This window comes from Sebastes fasciatus, chromosome 3, assembly GCF_043250625.1.
Source record: "Sebastes fasciatus isolate fSebFas1 chromosome 3, fSebFas1.pri, whole genome shotgun sequence".
NCBI classification, from domain to species: domain Eukaryota; kingdom Metazoa; phylum Chordata; class Actinopteri; order Perciformes; family Sebastidae; genus Sebastes; species Sebastes fasciatus.
Genome location: NC_133797.1, coordinates 2,274,869 through 2,302,305, shown reverse-complemented (window position 1 = coordinate 2,302,305; position 27,437 = coordinate 2,274,869). Strand labels below are relative to the sequence as shown.

The following is a 27,437-nucleotide window of genomic DNA, read 5'->3' as shown; positions in this document are numbered from 1 at the left end:
TGAAAGTTTACTGAGGCTATTGTTCTCTGTATTGTATTGCCATTTACAGAAAATATCGCAGTATAAAACCTGTGCTTTCTGTTTAAAAGAAATACAAAGTTGGAAGAGAGTATGTAGTACTCTTTATTTTTTAAGTGGTTACGTCTCTAGTCTTGACCGCACAGCTGATAGGTACGTGGTTTGTGTACATGGCGTAACAGAAGTGCATATTTAACGGTGTGGAGACAGAGCGTCCGATGTTATTAGGCTATAAGTAAATAGCCTAATAACATCAGACGCTCTGTATATTTATATCATTTCAATTTCACCAATCAGCCGTTCCTCAAGAGTCTTTGTGGAGTCTTCAAAACAGCTCTAAGTGTTGCTGATGAAGGACTTTATGGATTTTTCAAAGATAGTCAGAAAATTGTTTGCTTATCTCTGTGACTTGAGTTTAAAGGTAAGACATGAGAGGCACAAACTGTAGCTACTGGGACTGTAATGTATACTAGAATATACTCCTGCACTTATTGTAACGTGAACATGCAGTTTTCTGTCCCTGCTGATGAACACTGTCAACTTTTATTTATCGTGTGAGGTTCTGTCAAAGACAGTTGTTGAATATTAATATGGCAAAATACCTGCAGTCTCATCTTTACTACAATGATGAGTTCACTGTCCAGTGCAGTAACAGATATTGTTCATCTTAATTACAAATCCAGTTTCCATCATTTTAAATCAAGTTTAACTACATTATGATGACACTTACAAAACCAAGTCAGTCAGAAAGAAAGCATTCACATCATCAGTTCAGTGTTCACTGCATCCATTCAGATAAACTTCCTTTGGGGTAAAACAGAGGGACCGGTGACATCTACTGGCAGAAAGCAGCTCCAGCAGGAACAACAGAACATGAACGATGGTGAGAACGACCGCTTCAACACTGATTTCTGAGGGGAAGAAGCTCCACGGGCGACTTTATGTGTCTGTGTTCAGTCATGTAACGTAAAAACTAGCAGTCACACAGAAAACTGGAATTTTCCTGTACGTACATGATTAGTGAATATAAAATCTAGAGTACGCGTGTTAATCAGTTCTGATTGTTTATTTTACATCAAACATTATATAAAATATGAAGGTGCTGACAAAAATCCTGATATAATCTGTTTGTAGTCAGTTGAGAAACTGAAGTGAAGCCCTAACTGAATTCAGATTTTATCTAATTCTTTCTATTTGTTACAAGCAAATATTTATCTTCTATAATATGAGAAATGGCTGGTATTGGTTTTAATCATGGATGTATAAAGATTGCCGAGTGATGAAGTAACCGGATCATCCTGTGATCTTCCTCATCCATTGGGCCGATAGAGCAGGAGCAGTAGTGTTTACTTTAACTCCTCCTCCCAGCCCTCGCTCCTTTAACTCCTCCTCCCAGCCCTCGCTCTTTAACTCCTCCTCCCAGCCCTCGCTCCTTTAACTCCTCCTACCAGCCCTCGCTCTTTAACTCCTCCTCACAGCCCTCGCTCCAGGCTCGGTCTGGGTCTCATTCACATGAACGGAGGAAGGGAAATAACTCTGGAATCAGCTGAAAAAAAATTATCCTCTGAGTAACAGACGTCTCTTTCCCAATGTAAGTCTATGGGAAAAAGTATTTTTGGGCCCAATGGCATCACGTGACAGACACTGAAGTTGTAGTACCGCCGTTTTGCCACTATGTAAAATGGGCATCAAAGCCCGGCGCTCTTCCTGACGACTTGGTTTTAATAGGGTAACTTTATTAACTTCCACTGTTAATTAGAAATATGTGGAAATAAACAGCAAAACTCCATCGTTCCACAGATTGGAGCTGCAACACAAAGCAGAGCTTTTTAAATGTGTTAATCTACAGTTGTGTTGTCATAAACTGAACTATTCTGCAGAGGCACTTTGGGGTTCAGAATATATGAATGAATACAAAAAAAAAGACAAAATAAGATGCAGGTCCAGGTGGTGAACCTCTGTGGATCATCAGGACACGGCTGATCCTCTCAACACATCCACTTTTCTGATCACTCACTCTGACAGTGATCACTTCAATCTGATGAGAGAAGAAGAGAACAGAAGTCATGAATCAGTGTTTACAGAGACTCCCTTCATCAGCTGTCAGTCAGTGATGCAGCACACAGTTCATTTATAAAACTATCATTAGCAAAACCAACCTCCATATCTCCGCTCACTACTCAATATCTCCAACAGTAACCGCAACTTATGTTCTAGCAAATTCATTAGTCTGGTTGTTCCTTAAGTCTGCAACTCCTCTGGTTGTCACTCATTCCAGTGTGCTGCTCCTAGTGACTGGAACGAGTTACAAAAGACGCTAAAACTCCACACCCTCATCCCGTTACCCTCCTTTAATAACTCATTACAAGAGAGTTTTTGACCACTGCACCTGATTCTGAATTTGTCTCTCTGGAACACACCACATACAGTATATATATATATATATATAAGGTTGTTTTATATACTGTATATTATGTGATGTTTTAATTTTGCCTTATGTTTTATTGTCTTTATCGTATTTATGTTCTATGATCTAATATCTTGTATCACCTTGCCTTCTATCGCTGCCTCTTGGCCAGGTCGACATTGTAAATGAGAATTGGTTCTCAGTTGACTTATCTGGTTAAATAAAGGTAAAATAGAAATAAAACATCCAGTATAAAGAGCAGCAGGGACTGCAGTCTGTGCAGCATAGCCAGTTTCCTTTCAGCTCTCATGTTAACGTATTGGAGTGAACACACTGAGCCCAGCACTAACAGACCTGCAGTCTGTAGACTTCACTGAAGTACACAGAGAAAAAAAACTGCTGAGAGTCCTGAACGCATCATTACTACATATTCACTGCTCACTTTAATGATGGATTTACTGCTGTTAGGGTTCAAAGATGTTAAAAAACAGTGTCTCAGTTACATTTGAATTACAAATGATTACTGGACTTCAGCAGAGGTTCAGAGGCCTGTACTACAAAGCAGGATTTGTGGTTATCGAGGTAACTTCAGGGTTAACCCTGGGTTTTCGGTACTACGTAGCTGGTTTACTTCTTACCGGGGTAAATCTCCATGGTAACTTATAATGAACGGCTAACCTGCTCCGGAGCAGGTTATGTTCCAGATAAGAGATCAACTCTTATGAAAGCACCTCCTACTGACCAATCAGAGCTCAGTGCGGTGATTGTATGATAATATTACACACATATGAAGAAGTTTAAGTCATAATTCAGGCTAAAAACAACACAGTTTAAACTGACAAATGCAAGAAAGACAGTTGGATTTATGCTGTGTGTGTTTACCGCTTTGAATTATATTTTTATATTTATTTATTTTTACTTCCTCTTGAGTCCGTTTCACACCGCCAGAGAGGGGGAAAGCAGGTGAAAGGAGGTTTAAGTAGTCATAGACGCCAAATTGTACATGCAGGGTTAAAATAGGTGTAATCCATTCATTTATTACACTCTTTAAAGCTATTTATATTTAGACGACTATATCGGACTTTTGAGTGTTCCGTTAAATTAATAAGTCTGTTAATTTACGCATTCACACATCGGGAGTTTTTTCTTTTCCCAGCTGTTCTTCCTGCATTTCGCAGCTTCAACTGTGTTACTTTTAGTCTGGATTATGTGTTTAACTTCTTCATATTTGTCTAATATAGTTTACTCTTTGTTAAATGTGCCACTCTGCCTGTCAGTAGACTTGTCCATGTCTGTGATTGGTCAGATGCTGCAAACACCTCCTCGTTCATGTGAACGCGCTCATATCCAGACTGAGAAACCCTGGGTTGACTTACCGAGTTGATAACCAGCTTCGTAGTACAGTTTAGCGAGATCTCGTTTGTTAGGTTAAGTGAAGCCAGATAACGAGAAGATACCTGGTGTAGGGGTTCTACTGTAGTAGGTTTTGGTTATTAGCAAAATAATTAATAAATAATAATAGAATTATTAATATTAATAAAGATTATCAATAAACATCAATAATAAACGGGGCACCACCCTGGAATCAGGGACCAATGACCAAAACGTTAATATAGTCTCATTATATATGCTAAACTATCAATTTGGAACGTTGATTAATAATTAAATGAATAACTATAACCAAAATAGATAGTAAAGGTTGAAGGATATCGGAGTTCTTGACATAGCAGAGGTTGGCATTATTCACTCTTGTGCAACATTAAAGAGACCAGCATGTATATTCCACAATCATTTATTTACAAGATAATAAAGGTTCAAAACACAATATTAATCTAACTAAATAACTAAACTAAACAACCAAACACTCTGTGTGTGTGTGTGTGTGTGTGTGTGTGTGCGTGCGTGTGCGTGTGCGTGTGTGTGTGTGTGTGTGAGAGAGAGAGAGAGAGGGGGGGGGAAACAAGATGGCGTCTTGTTTCAAAATGTCTGTATTGCCTACAAACAAAATGGTGAGCACTGTAAAACTACAAAGATGGCGGAATCAAAGATGGCCATCAGCATGTCATCACATGACCACTTTGTTCTTCTGAGAAGAAGGACAGAGAGGGGGGGGGTGATGTGGGGTTAAGATTATCTGAAGCTGTATGTTCATGTTTAACTAATTCACAGTTTCTGTATGTGATCTTTATGTGTGTTAGATATGCAGTGGGTTAGAAAAGATGGTTAGTTTGCATGCAAGACCTTGTCTATGTGAAGCATAAACTAAACACATCAGATGTGGCAAAGCCAGTTACCCAAAAATCAAATACAGATAAATCAACACAGTCAAACTCAATGAATAACATTAAACCAAATCAATACAAGTACTTTCTAGAAATCAAAGTTGGACAGTCTTGCTCAGCCCTGTGCGATTGCTAATGCTAAGGCCCAGTACGTTACCAATCCATGGAAGAAAAGGGTTTGTGATTCCATGTGTTGAAGTTGTGGTTCCAAGTCAAAGAGGTCGTCTTTGCTGTTAGTTTGGTGCTAACTTCTTTGCTTGATAGCTTGAAGTTAGCTGGTGGAAAGGGCAGAGCACTCGCGTCGTCTGCCGTTTGGTTCCTTGGTTGCAATGGCTGTTTCCTAACAGGCCATTGATCAGAACCAGAACTGTTTTGCAAGTTCTGGACTTGAGAGCCGTTCACCTCAATCAGGTCAGCCTGGGTTGAGGAGATGAAGAGCAGAGAGAGCGCTGCAGCTCACCTCTGGCACGTCAGGAGAGTTGAGCAGATGAGAAGAAAGAAAAGGAACAAAGGACATTCCTCTGGTTTTGTTCTGTGTGATTTTCACACCTCTGGGTGAAATGTTACTGTAGCCAATGAGGACTGAGCTGAGTCCTGTGGTCAAGGAGAGCATACCTCCAGGATTCTGGGAGACAGTTCACTGTGTCTGCCACCCGAAATGGCAGGTCCCTACACTGGGGTATGTTGAACTCGCATCGTAGTACAGGCCTCTGGTCTGTATAAAGACCACATCATGGTTACTAAATGTAACCATGGTTCTATAAAATAAAAGCCAGTGATTTGAGGCTTCAGTCAGACTGATCTCAGAGCTGTGACAGAGATGAACTGATCAATTAGAGAACAAAGACTTTCTGATCAGATTTGATGGTACGACAATTTGATGGATGAGGACCACTGTCTCTATACATGTTGTGATGCTGTCAACTGTAATCCAGTTTTATATCCTGGAGACATGAACACAACAACAACATCTTCTTTACCTCAACTCTAACACATGATCACAACAAGCTTCTGGCTGATCTGATTGGCTGACTGTTCTCTCTCTCTGTGTGTCACCGTTCTCCTCTCACAGCTTAACTGAGGAAACACATCACAACAATACTGCTGAAACCAGCATGGACCGACTCCGACCCTCTACTGACCTCAGAGTCTCCAGTCTACAGTTTGGACTCTTCACAAGATCAGACAGCAGCTTCAGTCCTGAATCCTGCAGGTTGTTGTAGCCAAGCTCCAGCTCTCTCAGATGGGAGGGGTTGGACTTCAGAGCTGAGGCCAGAGAAGCACAGCTGATCTGTGATAACCTGCAGCGCCTCAATCTGAATAAAGAATAAATGATGAAGATAAAAATCACTTTATAATCCAATCAGATGTGTTCAGGTTTTAAATGTAACTCAACATTACTATGTCCTAATCAATGATCTTTTCCCTAAAATGAGGAGAGTGACTTTGTCATTGTGTTATTGTGGATCATCATAATGTCAGCCTTCTACAGACATCATCCAAATGTCACCACAATATTCATACAGCTATTCATGTCAACACACATCAATAACGTGCTGCTGATCTCTGGATGACATCAGGAAAGACTGCACCGGTAGTGGGCGGCTAATCACCTATCCCACTAGTCTCTTGACCAGGAGACAGCCACAATCTGACTACGAAGACAAATAAGAAAGGACAACCCGAAGGCCCTCCGAGAGGCGGGATGAAAGAAGGGCCTAACCGGACAGACAACACGGAAACAACTGGAACAAACATGGACAACGAGATAAAGATCCTCCGGTAATGCAGGTGTGGTTGGGAGAAAGTGACCACGTACAGGGGGTTACGAATTCCCCAGGGAAGAGTTAAGTGTTTTGGGAATGGCCAGCAGCAACCTTGCACTGTTCAGTCAGGTCAGACAAGAGGGACCATAAGCCAGGTTGAAAACCCCAGAGCAGAAGGACCCAGCGTTGCTGAAGGCGGGCAGTTGGCAGTCGTAGAAGGCCCAGTAGTGGACTGTAATCCCCCTGTACCTGTTCATCCAAGGAGCACACCTAGCAATTCACCAACGGTGGAGCCGTGCCAGCAAGTTCAGGGAACAAGCTCAACTGGCCAAAAGCAAACATGGCTACGGATGGGCAGACGCTGGACAAAGAGCTCAGCACAATACTTGAGCACTCACTACGTGGCCAAGTAAACACCAAGCTCAACGCATTTGGGGACGTCTTGTATGAGGAGTGCAGAGACAGGTTTTGGGAACTCACCAACAAGTGTGTCACAGCACCAAGAGGAGTGGGAAGATGGGAGAAGGACATAGAGCAAAATGTGCAAAAACGGAGACAGCTCCGGAGGAAGTGGAGGAAAGCACCTCATGAGGAGAAGGTGGGTCTGAAGGTGCTGTGGAATGAGGTGAAGAAAAAGCTGGCCAGCCTACGGGGGGCAGAGCGCATCCGCAAGTGGAGGAGAAGAAAGGAGACAGAAAGAAGCAGCTTCTTCAAAAATCCTTACAAACATGCTCGATAGCTACTGGAGGACAAAAAGAGCAGAAAGCTGGAAACCACCAAGGAGGAGCTGGAGCGGCACAGTGGGGTCCAGTACAGCTACTCATCCAAGAACACCAAGCAGCCAACACATACATCCGGAAATGGCTTGGGTTGTTTCGATGCCTCTCCCACACTGGCCTCTTTGGGAGGAAAGCACTGCAGCTCCCGCTCCAGTCCATCAGCCTGGGTTACAAACAGGAAAAGGCAAGATTGGTCCTGGAGCTAAGGCAGTCTACCGACCCGCTGGTGAGAAGTGCGAATGCCCCCATCCGTACAGGACGGAAATGGAGAGCCCAGGCAGAAGTCGACCAGGTGATCAGCAGGCTGCAACACCAAGAGATCGTTGGCAGTATCCAGACTGATCGCGCAGGACTAGGTGGGGGAGATGCACCTCGCTTCTGGTCCAAGGCCACCAGGAAGGAGAGGAAAGCGATGGTTGTGGCGGAGGTAACGAGGACAGAGCATGAGCGCTTAAGATCAAGGCTTTGTCGCAGGGTCGCCAGGGAGTCTGGACAATGTCAGAGCACCATCGACAGGTCAATCAGTTGGGCAGATCTTTGGAAGATTCCACAATCCAGGCTCAGTTTTCTCATCCGTGTAACATATGACACTCGGCCCTGCACTCGAAACCTCCGGCAACGAGGAGAGCTGCTTCCTGTGCAGTACCATCAATGCAAGCCTACAACACATTGTGTCTGCACTGAGCCAAGGGCGCTACAGATGGCGGCATGACCAGGTCCTGAGGAAGCTGGTCGAGATTCTGGAAACCTGCAGGCAGGAGGCAAACACCATACAGCCTCCTGCAGGGAAACAGATCGTCCAGTTCGTCAGGCCTAGAGGGGGCTCCGAAAACACCTGCCAGGCTTCTCTCACCTGGCAAGGACTGGAGCATGAGAGTCGACCTTGGAGCATAGCTTCAGTTCCCCAGGGAATTAACATCCACATCTCTCCGCCCCTTCATTGTCATATGGTCCAAGGCTTCCAAGTCTGCCATCCTCATTGAGCTCACCGTTCCATGGGAGAAAGGAGCTGAGGCTGCCTACGAAAGGAAGAGGATAAATCTACTCAGATCTGGCTGCTGAGTGCAGGGAGGCGGGCTGGAGGACTCCCATCTACCCCGTGGAGGTGGGGTGCCGGGGCTTTGTCAGCACATCAACATCAACCTCACGGCTACTCCGCGATATGGGAGTAACAGGGGCGAAACTCCGGTGGGCATTAAAAGAACTGGCAGAGGAGGCAGAGAAGGAATGTTTTTGGCTGTGGCTGAGGAGGAAGGATAGGAGTTGGCATACTGGTTAACCCAAAGACCAGTTTCAGGGAGTGGGAGGGAGACGTCCTTCCACTGCTCCGCCACCAAGAGACGTACCGAGTGTAAAGGAGCGAAAACGTCGATGATTGGTGGTTCCCCGGCTGATGACCCTGCAGCTGGTCCAAGGGCACCGTTGGAGGTGCGGCAGGCAGTAATGCAAGAGACTTTATTTGATCAGACATTATTTGTGGAATACGTTGAAATTAACAGAAACCAGAGAAATATTTCTACTTCATTAAAGGGACTATTTGTTACCTTCAGAATTGCTTGTTAATAGCAACACCTGTGGCCGTGAAGTCAACGAAAGTCAGCATCGGGCTCGCGCTTGCTCGCTCTAAATACACATGAACGAGCATCGCTCAAAACAGAGAGACGATAAACGTCAGCTAAAACCACAATATCACTCTATATTTCAGCTGCTGGCAGCAATGTTAGCTGACCAGACGAAGGTCTCTCCATGAATCAATGCTGATCCTAATGTTGGCTTTTCCTGCCTCAGCGCAGGCTGAGGCAGCAGGGCTCCGCAGCAAGTTACGTTATTGTCTCCGCCCGCAGCCGGAGAGAACAGGGAGACACCGACACCTGGTCGGTAACGAGACGACAACGTTTCTCTCTGCGGAGCCCTGTCACTTCACAAGACACGGGCGCGCACTGTGTCAGTGAAGGCAAGCAGGCAGAGGAGGAGAGACAGCGGTTACAAACAGTCCCTTTCCAATCCTGCAGCTTGTTGTCACCCAGCTCCAGCTCTCTCAGATGGGAGGGGTTGGACTTCAGAGCTGAGGCCAGAGAAGCACAGCTGATCTCTGACAAACTGCAGCTCCACAATCTGAATATCAAATAAATGATGTAAGTTAAGAAGACAACGTTCCTGCATGAAATCATTCAATGTTTAATAATCTGTTCAGAGCTGAAGGAGGTTTAGAACGTAGAAGTTTAGAAAATGTAAACTCCAAACACCTGAAGCCAACAGGATGCAGGTTAAAAACTGTAAAATATAAACAGTGAAACAGAGCTCTCATTAATATTAATGACAACGTGCTGCTACTTCAATAAAGACGTAGTGACTTCACCTCTTGGATCCATCTATATACGAACTCATGTTGCGCAGCCAAACACAAATAAAAACCACAGAAAGAATCAACTCAAGATCTCAAAGTTTCCAAAAATGGCAAATATGTCAGGATGGATATTGGGGAAATGTGAACAAAAGATATATAAGATAAGACATCTATAATATATATTTTAGGAATAGTTGAGTCATAAAATCAAAGCATCTTCAGTTTAAAATATTCAGTCAGTATAAGCATCATATAGCTTCATAAAATTTATAGAAAAAGCAAATAGTGAATATATTTGTTATTGTCTGATAGCTGAAATAGAGCTTATTTATTTATTCTTTATATTTATTTATTACACTGCTGTGTGGAATACTCAATTCTGATTGGTTTATCATGGCATTCTGTGGTCTGCTATTTCTTTATAGGAGACCATTGCTATGTACAGCAGACTGTTGCTATGTACAGCAGACCGTTGCTATGGGCGTCGTTCTGATGTCGAACTCTGGCGGACCGTTTTTGTGTCAAAATATGGATTTTCCTCAGTAAGTAGCCGTGTAATAAGTGGGATAATGTGCAGCGAGCGGGTCGTTGTTGTGAAATAATCCCCTTCAGCACAACCACTACGCTCTGTGTTGGGGTGCAGCAATGCCTTGGCGGGGATTCTTTCACAACAATGACAGGCTCGATGTACATTATCCATTACGTATTTTTTATTATCATTTCTGTGAAAAAAGAGACATGATGAAAGTCAAGTGTTGTGATATATTAAGGTTATAAATGTGTAGCTCAACATTGCTCTGCCACAGTCAATGGACTAAACCACTGAAGAAGAATATGTACTTTAGCATTAAGATACTCAGTGTGGATCAATATAAAATCAGCCTTATGTCTGCAGTTTAATGTCACCACAACTTTCACATCATATTAATCTCAGTACACAAGTAAAGAATGGTGTCTGACCTCAGAGTTTCCAGTCTACAGTGTGGACTCTCCAGAAAACCACACAGGAGCTTAACTCCTGAATCCTGCAGGTCATTGTTACTCAGTTCCAGCTCTCTCAGACGGGAGGGGTTGGATTTCAGAGCTGAGGCCAGAGAAGCACAGCTTATCTCTGACAACCTGCAGCCATACAATCTGAATAAAGAATAAATGATGAAGATAAAAATCACTTTATAATCCAATCAGATATGTTCAGGTTTTAAATGTGTAGCTCAACATTACTATGTCCTAACCAATGATCTTTTCCCTAAAATGAGTAGAGTGAATTTGTCATTGTGTTATTGTGGATCATCATAATGTCAGCCTTCTACAGACATCCAAATGTCACCACAACATTCATACACCTATTCATGTCAACACACATCAATAACATGCTGCTGATCTCTGTCAAGTCTGGAATTAGAGGATCAATATCAAATCAGACTTGTTGGACTTCATTATTTCATTTATTACATGGCCTTCTTCTTACTGTATCTGGTAGCTTAGCAGGTTTATGTCATTTATAGGAAAGGTCCACATTTGTTCAAGTGTGTCTTAAACAACAGCCATATATATATATACATATATGTACATTTAAAGAGTTATTGGTGGCAGTAATCATTCCTCCTGTGAAGTGGTCCCTTCATAAGTTCAACTGAAACTAATATGAAGATTCAGCCGTGTGAGTCCGACAAATTGAGTGGGTGTTTACTAGGGCTGGGACGATTCAACTGTCTCACGATTCAATATGTATGGTGATTTTTAAGTATTGCGATTCTATAAGTGATTCGATTTTTGCTAACATTTTTAACACTAGACCATGGGAAAAAGTTGAATCGTACACTTCTAGGGACATTTACTTTGGAAAATATGTAAATTAATACAGTAAGAATGTTTGATTTTCTTCATGTATGTAGTCAGAGATGTGCTGAAGTCAAATATATCAGTCACTTTCAGGAATTATTCATTACATATTTTCCAGCAACCCAAAAATCAAAGAATAAAGACATTTCCCTCACAAATTAGTGGTATTGTTTTTTTTAATTTATAAGGGACATGTAATGTTTTATACTTCTGGTGAATATAATCAATCAATCTTATTTCTATATATGTATTTTGTATATACAGTTCCCTTTTTTAACACCTTATTTTGAAAACCGGACGTAGTCACACGTGTCTACTTCCGCTAACTTCTCCAAGGTGGTCTCTAGCTCTTCCGTCAGCTCTGTTCTCTTTATACATCCATGGTCAGCTCCATCGGGGCCGTTTGAATGCATTTAACATAAATGTCAGTATACGGGTGCTATACAGTTGTAGTGTCGGCCCATTTGACCACGGAGATGAGAGTGACAGCCGACTCGACCGCACGTTACCGCGATACGATAACATTTCCTGTCCATGACAGAGTTAGCATGCAGCTTTAGCCGTGATGTCTAGCTCTGCTTTTCCTGCAATGTGTGAAACCCAAAGTGTTCCATACTTTACTGGATGTGTATTGTTTACCACCGCTGTTTTCTTCTTTCTTGTTCGGCTTTCTTGTTTTGGTTGGAACGGATATGACGTCACGTTACTCAGACTACAACAATAAAAGCGGTAACTTCCTTCTACCTCCACATAGACTCAAATGGAGCAATTATATCGATTCTGGCATTAAAAAATCTATTTAAAAATCGTAAAAACATAATTGCGATACAAAGGTGAATCTATTTTTTTTCCCACCCCTAGTGTTTACCAAAGTTACAGACTGTTTAGTACCACATTCCCTCTTTGTGTTACTAATCCTCCTCAAATATTAGACAAAGTCGACATGAAAACAGAGCACAGTTAGATCTGCTGTCAAAAAGAACGTGGGAATAACTTGAATACATAGAAAGCTCTAATTAGATGGTGTCGTTCATTATCATCACTTATGTGCCTTTAAGTTGGTGCAATACGTGTTTGTGAGAGTGCTGCACCTTTAAACATGTTCAAATAGAGAGCTACAGGAATGACTCCTAAAACTCAGAAATGATTAGCATTTTAGAACTTCCTGTTCCCTCGTCTGGAAGTCAATGGGTTTAGAAAATAAGGTCTGTGGTTAAAGGTCCATAGTGTAGGATCTGGCGGTATCTAGCGGTGAGGTGAGGAGATTGCAACCAACTGAAGCCTCTCCTGTGTGCAAAGCGTGTTGGAGAGCTATGGTGGCCGACGCAAAAACACAAAAGTCCCTCTCTAGAGCCATCTGGAGCAGAGCCAGTGCATAGAGAGTGTGTGTACAAACTACATAAGCTACAGTCAGTGAACTGACCTGAGAGTCTCCAGTCTACAGTTTGGACTCTCCAGTCCAACAGACAGCGGCTTCACTCCTGAATCCTGCAGGTCGTAGTTGTGACTCAGGTTCAGCTCTCTCACATGGGAGGGATTGGACTTCAGAGCTGAGGCCACAACTTCACAGTGAGTATCTGAGATCCGACAGTCAGAAAGCCTGTCATGATACAAAAATTACAAAATCTGTTATTATGAAAGAGGACAGTTTATATTTACTTCATGCATTTGATGACTAAACGGTTTGATATACACTTATTTGATTAACATTTGCTCATCACATCAGTAGTTCAGCTAATCTTATCTCACCGTTTGACATGAAACAATAATTCTCATCACTCTCTCTAAAACCTGCATACTTCATTTTTCTACATCTTTGTTTTTCTTTAATCTTGCAGATGAAGAGAGAGAAAATGTAGTTACATTGAGGCTTCCATAATTTCCAGTCTGTCAGTGTGATCTGATCCCAAGTCTGTCTCCACAAAGTTAGCATGAGGCCTTCTTGATTAGAAAAGCATTTTTAAAACTCAGTGAATAAGTAATAATAATTCAGTTGATAAAGTTGACCTCTCTTTGCTAGCTACCTACCGCTGTGAGGTTCACGTCCATAAATGGGAAAATTCAGTGACTGCTGCCAAACGGTGGAGAAATGAAACAAATCACGTAATAATATTAGACCTGTACATAATTAAACATTCATATAGTTAGATATTTTGATGACTGCATGGCGTTTTGTCATTATCACTCTTTTCTGAGCATCAAACGTATTCAGATCACAAACACAATTAACGAACCAATAAGGTTACATTATTTTCAACATAATGTCACCAGAAAGATGTTATCATTGTATCAGCATTAAAAAACAACATTGATCTTTGGTGTGTATAAGATCTCTTATGTTGTGTAATTTCTGATACACAAGGTAACTCAATAGGAAGGAAGAGGCCCCGGAGCTGTTGATGTCTTACACAGAAGGTTTATTGAAGCTTGATCAAGGAGCAATTGTCAGGTCTCCACCATAGATGTGTTCTCTCCGTGAAAGAGAGTGCACAATTGTTATCATTTCTAAATATACAAAAAAATACAATTACTATGCTCTCCTTAAGCCACCAGACTATTGACAGAAACAGTAATTTTGCCCACTGATCATTATAACTGCACTTTTTCAAACTGACAGAAAAAATATAAAAATTCATCAAAACTGTCTTGGTCAGTCTTGCAACGATTACCATCACTGGTTGCTTTCTACAGAATCCTGGCTTTCGTAGTTTTAAGTATGTATTATAAGCTGCTTAGAGCTACTGTTAAACAGCCCTCTGTATTATCCATTTTATATCGCTGTGAACACATCTCCTTCAAACAACTGGATTTCTTCACGTTTCTTCACCAAAACTACATTTTACAAGATTATATTTGAACACATCATCATAACGTTATAATTCACCTTCGCCTAATAACCTATTGGCCCACCAAAATTAGTAAATGAGTTAGCTGAATTAGCCATCCTTCAGCCACTCCCCCTTACTCTGGACACAAAACCTGCAGGCTGTAGGTGTGTGTGTTTGTGTCAATGTCTTGGTGTGTTTCTTGACCCCGCCCCTCTGGGTGGATCATTGTTGCTCTGCTGCCTCCTTGAAGGGCGGCTACTTCTGCTCCTCTCTGTCTCTCTCCCTTTCAACTGCAGCAGTGATCAAAAACATCAACTCTTCTGTCTGCTTTTTTACTAACTCTGCCTCTGAAGCTTCTGCCTTATCATTATCTTTGGGTAAAGTGAAACAGTGAATTTGTTAAATTCAATTCAATTGCTCTGAAATTGGGAATTTAGCTTCAGTCAACACACTCAACAAACACTGAGGGGATGGAGTTTTACCTTGACATTTAATCCTATCATACGTCATCGCCTTTGCACATTTTTTCACCGTCTGATTCTCACTATCTCAGCCGCTTTTGTCTGCAATATGATCTTTAACAATGGCATGTGACATGTTGCAATCAATGGTACGCATTCATCCACCATTTTTCTGAAGTCATCCGAAACCCCATTCACAGCCATTCTCACTCACTATCCCACCACAGCTTTGAAGAGCGGTGAATTTCTTCCATACCAGCCCACACTTTCTCATAAATGCAAAAACCCAGCCTGGATTTCCAATATAGTCATTAGGGTTAGCATTGTTTTTCTCAATGACAGGTTGACCTTTTTTATTCCTGGTTTTAGGAACGGTTATATGTGTAAAAATACTCTGGTTTCTTCGCTGCTTTGGACTTTTGGGCACCCATTTTATTCAGTACTTATTTTCACACTTATTCAGCAAATTCAGCAGCATAAGCCCGCAAAGCACTTGCACATCAGTAAACAAGCAGCAGCCAAAATTCAACAACATAGACACACAAAAAGGGCACATGCACATCAATAACACTTATCAGCATCAACAGCTTCTCCTAATTTCTTCCCTTCCCCTTCCAGCACCGGTGTTGGTTCTTGATTCTTTTAAAGACGGGGCCCCTAAAGCTCTTCACCTCGTGTACACAAACAATAAACGGCATCTCACTCTTTTCCTTCTGGACACAGAAGGAGATTAGTCGCCAATCTTGGTCTAGCCGAGGTAGTTCTTTTTCATACTACCCTGGAACTGTCTTTCCCACTGGACCAGACCTCATGGGAGTCTCCCCCTGGTCGGGTCTAGCCCGAAGCTGACCCGGAAACTCAACCACCCCTGTGGTGGTGATGTGGTAGTCCCAATTGACCAAAAACACACAGACTTTTATCTTCAACACCACCCACCCTGCTGGAAGTGTAATATTACCTTTTTTAATATTACCATTTTACCATGAACACAGTTTAACTTTAATTTCATTCCCCGATTATCCATTAAATTGTCATTTTCAAATTTCAGAAATTACTCAGCCATGTTATTACTGTACTCCCTTAAGATTGGAGTGTTACTCTGTAGCTAAAATTTTGAAATTTCCAGATTCTTTCAGATCTCGTCAAACACAGACATGGCAAAAACTGATAATAAACTGATAATTTGCACTTACCATTTCTGTTGTTTTGTTGAGATCCTGTTCGTGATGCCACTTTGTTGTGGAATTTCTGATACACAAGTTAATTCAATAGGAAGGAAGAGGCCCTGCAGCTGTTGATTTCTTACACTCAAGGTTTATTGAAGCTTGATCAAGGATCAATTGTCAGGTCTCCACCATAGATGTGTTCTTTCTGTGAAGGCCTCACAACTCTGCCCTTCCTCCCTGGTGCTCAGTGTTTTACCCTTATCATGTTTTGACTTACTTGGCTCCTCTGGCATTTATGACCCTGGTTGCCCCAGCGACTGGCTCTATGGTCCCTACTACAGACACAGCTGTACAGATAACGGTGTTATACTACGTTGTCTCTCATCCCTTCATCTACCGCTTTGTCCATTCTGACCGCGGACGGCCAGCAGCTTCCGCACACACATCCACACACGTATCTCTCTGCTCTCAGAAGGAGGCGGGGTCATGTGTCATCAACGCGTCATCAGTTACACTGCGCATGTGTTATACCCTGTGGCCTTAATGCTCAGGCTGATCAGAATCCTTAAAAATATTTCTGAATCCGGATCATGACCCGAGTCACCACCAAAATCTAATGGATTGTTCATTGTGCCACATCTCCCCTCCTCCAAAAAAGTCATTCAAATCCATTGCGGACTTTTGGAGTAATCCTGCTAACAGACCGACAGACCAACACCGGCGAAAAACAATACACTGTTTAGCATTGCTGCTCATCCCACAAATGCATGCTTCTTGCAAGTTGGACATCATTGTGAAGGTAAATTAACAGGCTTTCCAACTATGCCAATTAGCATTGTAACAACAGAGAAATAATCGACCAAACACAAATTTCCAAACTTTTTTTCAGAGTTTATAAGAATATTAAATTTTTAAGAATAATTTTATAGTGTGTATATTTAAAGAACTGAACAACTAATCTACACTGATCTATAAAGTTAATCACATCTGGACTTACACAGCTTTTCTGCAGTTCCTCACAGCTGGAATCAGTCTCAGTCGTCCCTGGTCTGTTGTGTTATACTTCTTCAGGTCCAACTCATCCAGAACCTCCTCTGACATCTGCAGCATGTAGGCCAGAGCTGAGCAGTGGATCTCTGAGAGTTTCTTCTTTGATCTGTTCTTTGACTTCAGGAACTTTTGGATCTCCTCTTTTATTGAGTGGTCGTTCATCTCCATCAGACAGTGGAAGATGTTGATGCTTCTGTCAGGAGAGATATTCTCTCTGTTCATCTCCTTCAGGTTGTTTATGACTCTCTGGATGCTTCCTGAACTGCTCTTTGTCTGACCCAGCAGACCTCCTAAGAGCCTCTGGTTGGACTTCAGAGAGAGGCCGTGAAGGAAGCGAACAAACAGGTCCAGGTGGCCATTTTTACTTTCAAGGGATTTCTCCATTGCTCTCTTCAGGAAGAAATCCAGAGATGGGCCACGACTAGCATGGTTTCCAAAATGCTTAGAGATGTTCGTGAGAAAAGACTTTGGGTTTGACTCTGTGTTGCTGTTTGTGTAACAGTGGAAAATGTAGACTGCAGCCAGAAACTCCTGAATGCTCAGGTGCACAAAGCAGTAGACTGTTTTCTGGAAGATCACACTCTCTCTTTTGAAGATCTCTGTACAAACTCCTGAGTACACCAAGGCCTCTGTGACATCAAGACCACACCGCTCCAGGTCTTCTTGGTAGAACATAATGTTTCCTTTCTCCAGATGTTCAAACGCCAGCCTCCCCAGCTTCAGAAGAACTTCCCTGTCAGCCTCCGTCAGCTCCTGTGGACTCGTCTCACGTCCCTCACCATACTTCTGCTTCTTCCTCTTTGTCTGAACCAACAGGAAGTGTGAGTACATGTCAGTCAGGGTCTTGGGCAGCTCTCCTCTGTGGTCTGTAGTCAACATGTGGTCCAGAACTGTAGCAGTGATCCAGCAGAAGACTGGGATTAGACACATGATGTGGAGGCTCCTGAATGTCTTGATGTGTGAGATGATTCTGCTGGACAGCTCTTCATCACTGACTCTCCTCCTGAAGTACTCCTCCTTTTGGGCATCAGTGAAGCCTCGTACTTCTGTTACCCTGTCAACACATGCAGGAGGGATCTGATGGGCCGCTGCAGGTCGGGAAGTTATCCAGACAAGAGCTGAGGGAAGCAGATTCCCCTGGATGAGGTTTGTCAACAGCACGTTGACTGATGACTTCTGGGTGACATCAGACACAACCTCATTGTTCTTGAAATCCAGTGAAAGTCTGCTTTCATCCAGGCCGTCAAAGATGAACAGAACTTTACAGACAGCGAGCTTCTCTGCTGTGACCTTCTGTAATGTTGGATGGAAAACATGGAGCAGCATGAGAAGACTGTACTGCTCATCTCTGATCAAGTTCAGCTCCCTGAACGAAAGCGGAACCACCAGACTGACATCTTGGTTTTCCAAGCCCTCTGCCCAGTCCAGAGTGAACTTCTTCACTGAGAAGGTTTTTCCAATGCCAGCGACGCCATTCGTCAGAACGACTCTGATGTGTCCCTGTTGGTCAGGTAAGGCTTTAAAGATGTCGTGGCACTTGATTGGAGCGCCATGGAGGGTCTTCTTCTTGGAAGCTGTCTCAAGCTGCCTCACCTCATGTTGGGTATTAACCTCTTCACTCTGTCCCTCTGTGATGTAGAGCTCAGTGTAGATCCTGTTGAGGAGGGTTCCACTTCCTGTTTCATCAATTCCTTCAATCACACATTCACATCTCCTCCTCAGACTGATCTTATGTTCATCTAATACCTCCTGCAGACCTGTATCTGCTGAAAGAGAGAAAAAAAGACAAAACAAAGAAAACGTATTATTTTCATTGCCAATATGAAAATCATCAATATAACAACCTAGAAAAAAATAAAGGTTATAAAGTCATCATCCCTGACGTGTGTTTGTAAGTCAGAGAAGGAGACTGTAGCAGGAACGCTAATGCTGTTCAAAGTCTGTGGCTGCTGTTTAGTTCAGTTCAATTCAATCCACTTCAATTCATTTTCATAATAGCGTCAAATCAGAATCAGAACAGAACAGAAGTTATCTCAAGACGCTTTTCATATAGAGCAGGTCTAGACTGTACTCTATAGTTTAGAGACCCAACAAGAGATCCCCCATGAGCATGTATTGTTATACGACAATGGCAAGAAAAAACTCCCCTTTCGTCAGTGTGTCTGTCTGTCTGTGATAGAACAGTGATGTTGTTGCTTTACAGAGATTAATAGTTCTCCATCTTCATCTATGCAGATGGAAAACAAACATCATTCTGATTTTCACCTTTTTTAAGTGTTTTAGTACGTGGGAATGTACAGTATGTGTATATTGTCTTATTATGATGAGATGTTGTTGTTGTTTGCTACTGCAGCAAAACCAATTGCCCCTCGGGTACAAATAAAGGTCTTGAACTTGAACTGATTGGTTAATACAAAGATGGAGTGCTATCATAAAAACAAACATACAAATATTAAATTATTTCTTTTGGGTTCAGATTTTCTCTCAAAGGAGAACAAAGTACAAGTGATGCAGAGCGGATATGAATGGTGGAGAAGATCTTAAACAGTAGTCATTGTATTAACACAACAAGTCCTGTTTTCAGACATGAAGACATCAGACCGATCTACAGTCTTACTTTGTACAGTTCTGGTCTGACTGGCTGTCTGAGGTCCAGGTCTTGTTCTGGATCTGGACATCAGCTCTTCCACAGAAGCATGACTCCTCTTCTTCTCTCTGTGGAGACAATACTTTATTACTAAAATCATTTGTTGATTGTTGGTGAAGAATATCCAGACTTGGCCGACACTGAAGCTCAGATGGTCACAGAGAAGAGTTAAAGTGTTGGTACTGAATTCAGCATTCAGTCTGTGATGAAAATGTTCCTTTATTTTAACTCTCCTGCTTTAATAAACAAGAATTAGCTGTTTTTCCTGTCTGACTGTCTTATTGAACATTTAGTGATCTGGCTGAAGTTTGTTTATTAAAGGGGAACAACGAACATTTTTAAAACATTGATATTATTCTATTCTAACAAGGAACACCAGTGTTTTATGATGTGTGTCTTAGACTGCTGGTCTACCGCAATATTTAGACCACTTGTAACCTCAGTTCAAACCTAACTAAGTCAAACTAAACTGCCCAAAGTGACTGTGAATCAGTAAAGGACCTAATCAGCTCTCTTTGGCCACTTTTAAAACATTGATATTATTCTGGAGGCTATACAACATGATGGGAAAAAACTGCAACTTGCTCATGGATGTGCATATTGCGAAGGCACGCCAGGAAACCAAAAGGTGGCAGTGGCCCATTTCTCTCCTCTACAATCCACGGGGAGAAAACTGACTCAGACACTTTGGCAGTAAAGTAATAAAATGTTGGATTAACACTTACCCTGCCTCAGTCTTCAGTTTTTGCTCTGTATACTCAAAATGGAGTCTGAGCTGACTTTCAGGGTTCCCTCAATGTTCTCATGTACCTGGATCCCCTGGTCAGTGTGGCTCCTCCCCTCTCCATTTACAGGAAATCTTTGACCTTAGAGTTTATCTATGAGGGCGTGTGTGTGTGTTGCTCACACAAATCAGCTTTTTAACACGGTGTGTTTATGAGAATCTCTTCTGGCTTGAACAGGTTGAATTAAAATGAGTTTTGGCCAAATGTTATCTCATTTTATGTTTAAATCAATGTGATTAAAAACTAATGTGCTTATTCTGTAATATTTCTGTTTTTTTCAGACTTATATGACTAAGATTCTTTTCAACATCTGAAACATAGATGGTAGCCAGAAATGACACTTCTTCTTGCTCAGTTAGAACAACATGAAGCTGCATTTTGAGGAATATAAATCTTTTAGCATAACTTTTTGTCTTCATCCTCAATGCATCATCATCCACCAGGTCAGCTTACAGTAAAAACAGTCTCTTACTTTGACTCTGAGGGTCCAGGTTCATTACTGAAGTCTTCAAGAACACCTTTGGACCAGTCACTCTTCATATACAGACAGCTGGGTACTGGAGACTCTGCTCTTTCTCTGGACTGAACTCTGCAAACACCAAGATGATTGAAGTCATATCACTTGAATCCTTGATAAAGTATCTGATGTTAAAGCCATCTAATTAGCTCAGTTTGTAGCCGTCCTATTTGATCACATTACAGCTTTTCTAGGTGACTGATGGCTGTCACAGATACTACGAGGAAGATGGCACAAATGATTTAGCCTTGTCTGTGTCACAAAAAGTTTGTTTAATTTAGTTAGCAAATAAACTTCAGTAGAAACTTCAACATACAAAAAATCAACAGAAAAACATTGGCGGAGATGCTGAAAAATGAGTCATGTAAATGAGTTAGTAGCAGCTCTTACTTTGTGGCTGAGGGTCCAGGTTCATTACTGAAGTCCAGAATATCATATTTGGACCGGTTACTCTTCATAGACAGACAGCTGGGTACTGGAAACTCTGATCTCGGTCTGTACTGAACTCTGCAAACACCAAGATGATTTAATTCATATTGCTTGAATCCTTGATAAATTCTCTTTTTAGGTCATTAAGGCAGCTCTAAACACACAAACTACTGCTACTGTCGACAATAAGGAGGTTTGAAAGCTTGTTTTCTTAGATTAGATTACATCTTTTCTAGGTGACTGACAGCTGTCACAGATACTGAGAGGAAGAGTTTATTTGACAAAGTCTGTTAAATTTTAGTTGGCAAATACATTTGTGTAGAAATTGTAATATAGCAGCTCTCTTACTTTGTGTCTGAGGGTGCAGGCTCATTACTGAAGTGTAGAAGAATATCTTTAGATATTGCTAAACCAAGCCCCCAGGAGGAGCGCCGGGATTTGAAGCAAAGTTTTCGCAGTGGGTAAAAGGAGCGTTTCAGGCAGGCGGTATGAAAAATAATGTAGCATTGTCAGAGTAAACATAGGGTGGTTCCCCTGAACGTTTAACCAGCACAACATATTTGCAAGTCCTGCCAGCAAGCTGTTTGTGACTGAGTGGACAGATGGACCGATACCACAGGAACATGTCAGAGTCTTCATGTTTTTCGTAGGTCTCGCGCTGAGTAGCCACCAGTGTGTGTGGAGGAGGAGCTGAGCCTCGCTCTCGATGAAACACCAACACAGAGAGCAGAGGACAGAAGCAGCGAGCCCATAAAGGACACCAAAACACAGCAGCATAGTTTTTTTTCTGTTCAGTTGGCTCAGACGCTGTGAAGGAACACTTATGACTATTCCACATTTTACAGTTTATTCCATTTTTATTATCAAATTCAAATCACAGGTCCTACAGAGCTCGTTATTTACATGTTAGCAGAATCCCCTTTGTTCACGTTTGTTTATGTGCTAAAAGTGTGATTAAGGGTTCTTTCACACCTGTAGTTGGGTTTGTTTGGTCCGGACCAAGTGAAAAAAATTACACATTGTTGTAGTTTAGTTCTGGTCCGGTTCCTGTTCACACTGACTTTTTACAAATGAACCAGAGGAAACCAGAGAGAAAACAGGAAGTTAAAGAGACTGACCGGTAACAGATTGTCATCCTTCAACATCAGGACCCACGTGGGGAAATCTAATCCTGGTAACTGACAGAAGTTTATGCAGCAAATTAATGCTTCTGATGTGTATAGTGTTCTTTGATAAATAAATGCTACTAATAAACATTGCTAGTATTATTAGACTACAAATCGGCCACGTTATGATGAATAATAGTAGAGACAGGACAGTACTAAAGCCCCTTTGCACGCTTTCAGATGACTGGTGCGAACGCATAGTGTGAACGTCAGGGAGCGCATGGATACGTGAATGAGGTGTATTACTGTGGGATCGCTGTCACACACTTTTTAATGGAGTTCATGAACTGACAAAGTACAAAGAGTCGGATACAAGCAGAGCAGTTTTAACATCGTGCTTCTGTACATGATCTAAAATACAGATCAATAAGATCACTTCCTGAGCAGATTTCACCATCAGCAGATGGATTTATTAGTAGTTTAGCTTTTGAAATCATGCTAAACTCACATATCTTCTGGTGGATGGTTCGCTTGCTTTCACACCAGAAATGAACCGCATCAGAGTTCACTTGGAAGCAGACCGAGACCGAACTTTTAATGTGGATCAGAGATTGGTTGTTTGGTCTTCACCAGAGTTTGAATGAGTTTTCACACCGGCCCAAACAAAGCGTACTAATTGGGCAAACAGACCTGAGTTTGTTTTAACCAAGCAGAATGGTATATGAGTGAAAGCAACCTTAGCGACCTGTTTCGCTAGCAAGGGAGTAAATAGAGAGAGAGAGAATAAACAGTGCCCCGATATTTACATCTTTTCATTACATATAAACCTACGTCTGTGCCAAATCTGTTGCTTCTATCTCAAAATGCACAATTGTTACAAATATTTCAGCTTTGCTGCCCCACCCTGCCTCAGTCTACAGTTTTCATCCTTCTGCTCTGTTATTCATTTACAGGAAAACTTTGACCTCAGAGTTTACCTATGAGGGCGTGTGTGTGTTCTCACACAAATCAGCTTTTTAACACGGTGTGTTCATGAGAATCTCTTCTGGCTTGAACAGGTTGAATTAAAATGAGTTTTGGTCAAATGTTATCTCATTTTTATGTTTAAATCAATGTGATTAAAAACTAATGTGCTTTTTATGTAATATTTCAGTTTTTTCAGACTTATATGACTAAGATTCTTCTCAACATCTGGAAGAAAAAAACTATTGTCTGTTGATTAATAAAAAATAATATAAGCCATTCTCCTGAGTTGTAACTCTTTTTCATAATCCAAACATAGATGGTAGCCACAGATGACACTTCTCCTTGCTCAATTAGTACAACATGATGCTGCATTTTGAGGGATATAAATCTTTTAGCAGAACGTTTTGTCTTCATCCTCAATGCATCATCGTCCACCAGGTCAGCTTACAGTAGAAAAGTCTCTTACTTTGACTCTGAGGGTCCAGGTTCACTACTGAAGTGTAGAGGACAACCTAGAGACTCTGCTCTGTCCTCCTCTTCCTCCGCACAATCACTCATCTTCTGATCTGAAGTCAGTCTGAGAGGTAAAACAGGAACACTGACTGTGAGCTCAGAACATTTAAAGGAAACAAGTTTGTTCAAGAGTCACAGGCAAGACTGAGAGATCAGGAATTAACGCACATAGAGTATAATAAAAAAAACAGCACTCCACCTGCTCAGTTCTCTTTAAACCTCTGCTTGTTTTCTTGGGTTACAGCAGGTTTAATGAGGATTATTCAGCGAGCCATGACTTTGTGTTCACAGATGAATCAAACTGTTGAGTTCATTCTAACATTTCTCTCCTCTACAGTCCACAGGAAGGAAACTGACTCAGAGAGTTTGACAGTGAAGTAATAAAATGTTGGATTAACACTCACCCTGCTTCAGTCTTCAGTCTTCATCCTTCTGCTCTGTTGACTCTAAATGGAGTCTTTGAACACTTAAGAGACAGGCTTCCCTTCCTGTTCATGTACCTGGATCACCTGCTAAGTGTTGCTCCTCCCCTCTCCATTTACAGAAAGTCAAGTGAGTTCATCTGAGTGTGTGTGTGTGTGTGTGTGTGTGTGTGTGTGTGTGTGTGTGTGTGTGTGTGTGTGTGTGTGTGTGAGTGTGTGTGTGTGTGTGTGTGTGTGTGTGTGTGTTTGTATGTGTGCGTGTGCGTGTGTACTAGTTTTCATGACAAATGAGGACAATTTTATGATAACACACCTTCAATATCAGGAAAAATGATGACATTTTTGGCGTCCTCATTTTTCCAAGCTCACCACAGTGTTCTAGAGTGTCCGTAGGGTTAAAATCAGCCCGCCCAAAATATAACAGATGGATGTATTCGTAGAAGCATGGCTGGGAAATACTTTGATTCCCAGGTCTCTAGGACCTTGGGAATGGCACGTCCCCATTTGTCACGTTTTTTTCAAAAGTCCTGATATTGTCTATAAACACGTATGTGTGTGTGTGTGTGTGTGTGTGTGTGTGTGTGTGTGTGTGTGTGAGAGAGAGAGAGAGAGGGGAAGAGAGAGAGAGACACACAAACACACGCACACACACACAATGGTGACTGAGGCCACATGGCCTTCAAAACACATTATTTTTTTTAACATGACTGTTCCACCTAGTCCCGCCCTACTGCGATCACTGTGCTGTGATTGGCTAGTATGCATTGCCTCAACACGCTTTTTTGATTGGATGTTTTTTCTCTTGCTGTTCGTGGCCTGGAAGAGGAGCCACTGCTGCCGGGTGCAGAGCTCTCCACCTCCCGCTGGAGCAGGTTGAAGGCGGCAGCGAGGCCGGATCTGGATCTGTATTAACCCATCCTAAGCATTTGGAGCAGTGAGCGCCCGGGGTGCAACTTGGGGTTCAGTGTCTCGCTCACGGACTATTTCTATACAGTTATTCCTAATGCTTGTCAGCAGCGGCTCCTCCTCCGGGCCAGGAGCAGAGCTTCACCTCGCTGCTCCAACAGCAAGAGAAAAACATCCATTATGCGTACCAACCAATCATAGCACTTAACAATATGGTCATAACTATTCCATAAGCACCTTACAAATGTAAAATATATCAGCCAACTCAGATCTCGAATCAAATTCCTCTCAATATCTCATCAGCGCTGTCTCCCCATCACGTTCCCTCCACCCCCGGAGCTCAGAGGAGATTGGGCCGGACTACCGACACTTGCAGTCAGCTGTGGAGCAGCTGTTGAAATCATCATCATCGGTTGAAGAAATCCAAGATTATATCAAATAGCATTAAAGAATGGCAGAACAGAGCGCCAATAGTTTTAATGATATCTTCTAATAGTGTGCAGATATCACCAAGTACGCTATTAGTTTTCATAAAGTTGTTGTGTAAAATCGCTGCAGTGAACATGACATGACTTATTCATGTATTTATGGCTTATTTGATAGGGACAGATACAGTATGCATAGACAAAATTAAAACAGCTATCTGATGCAACTATCAGACTGTCTCCAATACGCAACCGCGGTGCGCCACTATGTCACCTCCACCCAGCACATCTTCACCAGTATGGATGGTGTAAATTAGCAAAGTGTGTAAATAAAGCCAGTGACAGCTCTCCCACAATCGTTACTCTCCATATCCTCATTATCATTATCAGTCCTAATCATAATGCAGGACAAGTTAACCATAAAAACTTAAATAAATAAATATATTGTGTTCACCTATCAAACTTCCTTTTTCTAATGATATCCAGGTGGGGGGTTTTACTGATTGTCTTGATCATTTTGGCAAGTTGTGAATCGATCAGTCTGATTGCTGTAAACATATAAACACAGCGGTGAGACTCATAACATGCTGCATGGTGGATATACATTTATATATATATATATGAAACGTGAATGACAGAATTAAGAGGGAACGAGTGTTCAGAGACCTCCTCACCTACAAGCTCCTCGATCTCTGTGTCAGAAAAACTCCTTTTCTTGGTCTTCCTCTCGGTAGTCGCCGTGATTCACCGTAAAGATCCACTGATCAACAACAGGCTCATTCATATGCAGTGCTTTGCATCGACCATTTATGGCTGAATGTGGGCGTGTCGAAGGCGGGATATGAGGCAGATTCACGTGCGCACATTTCCAGCTGGACTGTGATTTATAAAGGGAACATTGCCTGCAAGTGTACGTATGCACAGTTTTATAAATCAGATTTTTTTTCAGCTTTTGTGCGCACGTACATTTTTAGTATGGATCCTACGCACTGCTTTATAAATGAGACCCCAGGTGCATCTGCTGGGTTGGTGAGGTGGATCCTTATGAAGGTGGTGGGCTGTTGAGTGGCTCTGCTGATGATGTGGTGTGCTTTAGTTGTGGAGATGCCTTGTTTTTCCAGTTTCTTCTTTTATTTCTTCGGTGTTTATGTCGGTGCGGATACCCTTGATAATAAGCTGCTTGTTGCTTTTCTTGCTGGGCGGTATGTGATCTTTGAGTGTTGAAATGAGTGTTGGTGCCAGGGGGAGAGAAGGGAGTTTATGGTGTGTATGTCGTGTGTGAATATGAGAATTTCCTCATGCGGACTAACTTTTTGATTGTGATGTCAGGTTTGCATCGGATGAGTTCTTCGTAGATGGATTTGTTGGTGGTAGAGATGCCGTGGTTGATGTTATCGATGACTACTGGTATGAGTGAGGGGCTTTGGGATGAATCTGTGTCTTCTTGTTCTCCTCTTGGGGTTGGTGCTGAAGTGTTCGCTGTATTTGTCCTTGTTTTGGTTGACGGTCTCTGCAAAGATGGCTGGATAGGGGGGTGCAGGGGTGGGGGGTGTGGGTGTAGGTTTTGTGTGTGGGTTGTGCTCATGAGGCCGATGGTGTTTTGGAGTTGTGGGATGAAGGGGGCAAGTGGAGTTGATATGATGTTCTTATTGAGTTCGGTGAATAGTTGTTGGATTTTGTCCAGTAGTGCTGCCAGGACCTGGGTTTCAGTGGAGGTGTTGGGTTGGGGGGGTTACTGTTTCATTATTGTTGGTGGTGGGAATGGTGAGGGTGGA

General features: G+C 42.1%; 1 protein-coding gene across 1 annotated transcript; it reads right to left on the bottom strand.

The window, feature by feature from the left end:
- Positions 1-843: 843 nt before the first annotated feature.
- Positions 844-23,993, bottom strand: LOC141765155 (NLR family CARD domain-containing protein 3-like). The gene is made up of 8 exons (XM_074631149.1): positions 23,863-23,993; positions 20,851-20,967; positions 19,564-19,661; positions 16,894-18,712; positions 12,865-13,041; positions 10,560-10,733; positions 5,850-6,023; positions 844-2,056 (listed from the first exon to the last, which is right to left on the bottom strand). Exons 1-8 carry the CDS (start codon positions 23,952-23,954, stop codon positions 2,047-2,049), a joined length of 2,661 nt encoding a protein of 886 aa, XP_074487250.1. The 5' UTR covers positions 23,955-23,993; the 3' UTR covers positions 844-2,046.
- Between the last annotated feature and the right edge of the window lie 3,444 nt (positions 23,994-27,437).

What these genes read in the sequence shown, in the direction of transcription:
- LOC141765155 (XM_074631149.1), bottom strand. Translation starts at nt 23,954, where the DNA reads ATGAGTGATTGTGCGGAGGAAGAGGAGGACAGAGCAGAGTCTCTAGGT. An exon ending in CCTGGACCCTCAGAGTCAAA is followed by an intron (nt 19,662 to 20,850) that starts GTAAGAGACTGT and finishes TTGTCTCCACAG; the next exon opens with AGAGAAGAAGAGGAGTCATG. An exon ending in AGGAACTGCAGAAAAGCTGT is followed by an intron (nt 13,042 to 16,893) that starts GTAAGTCCAGAT and finishes GTATCATGACAG; the next exon opens with GCTTTCTGACTGTCGGATCT.